Source organism: Theobroma cacao, chromosome 9 (genome assembly GCF_000208745.1).
Source record: "Theobroma cacao cultivar B97-61/B2 chromosome 9, Criollo_cocoa_genome_V2, whole genome shotgun sequence".
NCBI lineage: Eukaryota > Viridiplantae > Streptophyta > Magnoliopsida > Malvales > Malvaceae > Theobroma > Theobroma cacao.
In genome coordinates, this window is record NC_030858.1 from 28546445 (window position 1) to 28550439 (window position 3995).

At 38.6% G+C, this 3995-nt stretch overlaps 1 protein-coding gene across 1 annotated transcript; it reads right to left on the reverse strand.

Moving 5' to 3' along the window:
• Positions 1145-3746, reverse strand: LOC18589792 (zinc finger protein WIP2). Its single transcript, XM_007014921.2, has 2 exons — positions 3016-3746; positions 1145-1715 (listed from the first exon to the last, which is right to left on the reverse strand). Exons 1-2 carry the CDS (start codon positions 3610-3612, stop codon positions 1278-1280), a joined length of 1035 nt encoding a protein of 344 aa, XP_007014983.2. The 5' UTR covers positions 3613-3746; the 3' UTR covers positions 1145-1277.

Below are 3995 nucleotides of genomic sequence, written 5' to 3' on the forward strand. Positions count from 1 at the left end.
AATTTCTGCATAATTAAACCCTTGTTCACCCAAGGATCAAAGGACATACCCATTACATTACCATTACTATCTCTAAGCACTCCCCCACAACTCGTCGACTAGAGTTTCCCTCTAGTTGATTCGTCATCATTAAATTTCAGTTCATCCTCATTTGAGGGGCTCAAATAGCCTCTCTTCTCGAATTATTTTCAACATGGAGTCTGTTAAGCACCCAAAGTATAGTCCACCATCCAATCTCCTCAATAGCATTTTCCTTCTCAAAGGCATTAATCCAAAACTTAACTCTCATTTGGATCATAAAGACTACCTCATCTTTCTCCAATCTCTTATTATTAAAAACCGAATCATTTCTTGCAAGTCATAGAGACCACATTGTAGCACCCACCCCTGATATCCATCTCTTTCTAAATGTGCTATTTGAAAATAGGTTTTCACAGAACTCCACCAAAATCAGAATAGAGCAAGGAGCCACCCACTAAAGATCCTACCAACTAAACGTCGAGCTCCGTATCTCCCATGAAAAGTGACGTGCAAGAAGAATACGCACACATTCTTCCTCTAATGGTCTACACCATGGACATAACACATCTTCTTGTTCAAAGGAAATCCCCTGAATCTTAAGAAAACTCTTTGTCAGGTTATTTTCCAGCATCAACAACCCAAGAAAGCACTGAACCTTAGGGGGATTGTAATATTTCAAATAGAGGAATATCAAACTTTAGGATTCTCCGCATGGGATTGATCTCCTAAAACACTCATAGCTTCCTTAACTAAGAATTTGTCTTTTTTTTTTTTAGAAGATCCTCTTTCTCATCATCAATTACCACCTTTTGCAACAATGTCGACAGCTCCTATATATTATTGTTATTATTCGGATAGTCGCTGAGTTAAAACAATGAAATATCTTTGATTGGCTGAGAAAGAAAAAACAATGATATCTCTAGCATGCAGTTCAGTAACAAGTAAATTTCGATGAGAATTCCACATAGCCTTGAACCGAGAAAGAAGAAAGCAAAAATAAAATTATAGGAACTTGTTCTAGCATTGGTCTAGTGAGGAGCTTCTAGTGCTAAGCAATATCTGAATTAAGATAGGCAAAAGAAACAAGTACAGAAGGTTAAGAAAAGGATAAAAAGTTCATTATGGCTCCCCATTTGATTTTTATTAAGCATAGACTTGCTTGGTTTTACTTGCGGAGCCATGTCTACAAAAAAACAGTGCGTGAAAATATGAGTTCATTGTGATCTGAAGATAAATTGACGGGCACTTTCTATATGTCACTGAGAGGATTCATTATCTTGCTCAATTTCAGACGCTGGCTCATCTTCTTCATCAAAAGAGTCAATGCCATAAGGTGCATGGCCATTCCCAAATGCCCTAATATGATCTTTCAAAGACCGCTTGTGCTTGAAATCAGACCCACAAGTGCAATACCAAAGCTTCCCACAATTCTTCTCATGGGTTCTCCAATCACCTCTGACAGCAAAGGTCTTCCCACATTTTCTACACATGAAAGGCTTGATTCCATGCTTTCTCTTGTAATGGGTTTGAAGAGTTCTGAAATCTTTGAGAGGTTTTGACCTTGGATGATCAATGTTGTTCCTGCATCCCGGTGCGCAACAATAGCAAGGAAGCCTTAGCATGGCCGTTGGTTGTGTGCCTCTTAAAGACTCTGGCCCTTTTCTGTACTGAGATCCATGCCCCCACATATGCATCTACATATTACAAAAGCAAACAAATTAAAAGCTAAAATTACAATTTGCAGACAATAGCAGGTCCCCTCGTTCAAGAAAAAGGAAAAAGGAAGAAAGAGCATCCACTAATTTAACTAGATTATATTAGGACTTGTGCCAAAAGATTTAGATGATTATAGGCACTCAGCGAAAAGCAACAAACATCGCTTAGGGCTTTTCCAAATACTAATAAGTACTGTACTATCTTTCTAAATTATGGGTTACCCTTGAAAAAATGATTAGTTCAGGGTGCTTGCTTGCATTGCATGTATGGTGCATGAGATACGCAACTTTAGCAATCAGTCTAAATTACACTCGTCAAAATTTTTCCCAAAACAACAATTTTTTTTGAACTGGATAGAACCTGGATTGATGAGGGTTTGTTTCAGATGGGGTAAGGGACGACAGAGACATGGGTGTGGTTCCAATTGCGTTTTGGAATGTATTTTCTCTGCGTATTCTATGCATTAAAAGAAGGGAAGACATGGCGCTTGTATTGATGAGGATGTAAATCAAAAGGGGTCTCTCAGGCTCAGATGTACATCTGATTTGCTTCACAGATGAAGCAATTCTTCCTCGGCAGGGCGTAATTTCATGAAAACTTAGATGGTCCAAAGCTTGTGGTTAATTAGAAAAAAAAAAAAAAGACTCTGGCTTTTCTTGCGATTGAGTGTTCACAATGAGAAAAATTTTTGTCTCTGGGGATTTTCCGAAGATCATCTGATACGTCCGGGAAGAAACTGGGATCCCTGCAGTTCTCCACATCTGCCAATGTGTGGAGCACAAACTTCAAGGTACAAAAAAGCGAAATGCTTGTGTTGTTCAATCACATAAAGAGAGGTAGTGATCTTATTCTCAGTTTGGACCAGGTCCAGATTTATTCTTAATTTTCAAATCCCAAAACCCACAAATCATGCAAAAATAAGGGATAGAATAATGGAAGATTTAAGAATATGAAAAAAAAAAAAGCATTTTTCAGAGTGTCAAAGCAGGAACAAAAAAAAAAAGAGAGAAAGATATGCATTAAAGTAGAACAAAAGAAAAAGGATAAACCCTAAGGACCCATATGTTTCTATTTTCCTATCTGAACCAGCGGTGGAATAAAAGCGAAGGGTTGAAACCAAGCTAGAAAAGAAGTGTACCAACAAAAGAAAAGAATGGGCTTTCTCTTTTAGCTGCAAAATTTCAAAAGGGAGAAAACAGAAAGAGATAGGTCATAGGAAGAGGGCAAGGAAAGGGAAGCTTTTTCTTTTAGATTGAAGGTTCATTTTAAGAAACATACCTGCATGTTGTTGTATCTGTTGAAGGTCTTGAAGCAAAGAGGACATGAAAACTGCGTAGGTCCAATCAGAATCTGAGCAGGAGTTGGGATCCAATATTGACCCTTGTTAAGTGTATTTAATTGGTACTCTGAAGCTACAGTGTCATCTTCTTTATCTGCGGCAAGAGCAGCTGAGACCTCATCAGCAGTAACTGAAACCCTTGAGATCAAATCAGCAGAAGTAGCGCCGGGGAGTCCCAAATGTAAAGCCACAGTAACAGTTTCATCATCTGCAGTGCTAGAGAAGCAGCAGCTTTCTTCTTTGTCCTTGTTTTTCTCCACCTCCATGGCACTACAGGAAAGCTCTTGGTCTTCATGCCTTGTGGGGCTTAAACTGAGAAGGGGAAGAGCTTCTTTAAGAGGTGGAGAGGGAGGTGAACCTTGAGAATTATACTGAGTGAAAAAATTTCCATGGATGATATTTGAGTAAATATTATAGCCATAATTAGGAGCATATGAAGATGGATTTGAAGTAGATGTGGAGGGAAAGAAATGGTTGAAAGGGTTGGGATTGAACCATCCATTGAAGTAATCGGAGTAGGGGTCAGAATCAGACATGGCTGATAGAGGTTGAAGAAGATAGTTGGGTTAGACGGGGTAGGTTGAGAGAGGAAGAGAGAGCAAAACAAAATAGAGGTGACCTCCCAAAAGTTTATACGAGGGAGACTGACCGAACAAGATCATCAAATTAAAATAAGCGTAAGGGCCCAAGTGTTAAAAGATAGTAAAATGAATAAGATCAAGGTTGATAGAGTAAAAAATCCAATTGAGTAAAAAGGAGAGACAGGATATCACTTATGATGAGCTGGTGAGTGGTGACTGAACCAAACAAAAATGCTACTAAAAAGCTACGAGGGGGAGAGACAAAACAAAAGAGAAACATGCGAGAAAACGGGTATGTAAGTGGGTGAAAGATAATCTTGAAAGTTGAAAGAAGATAA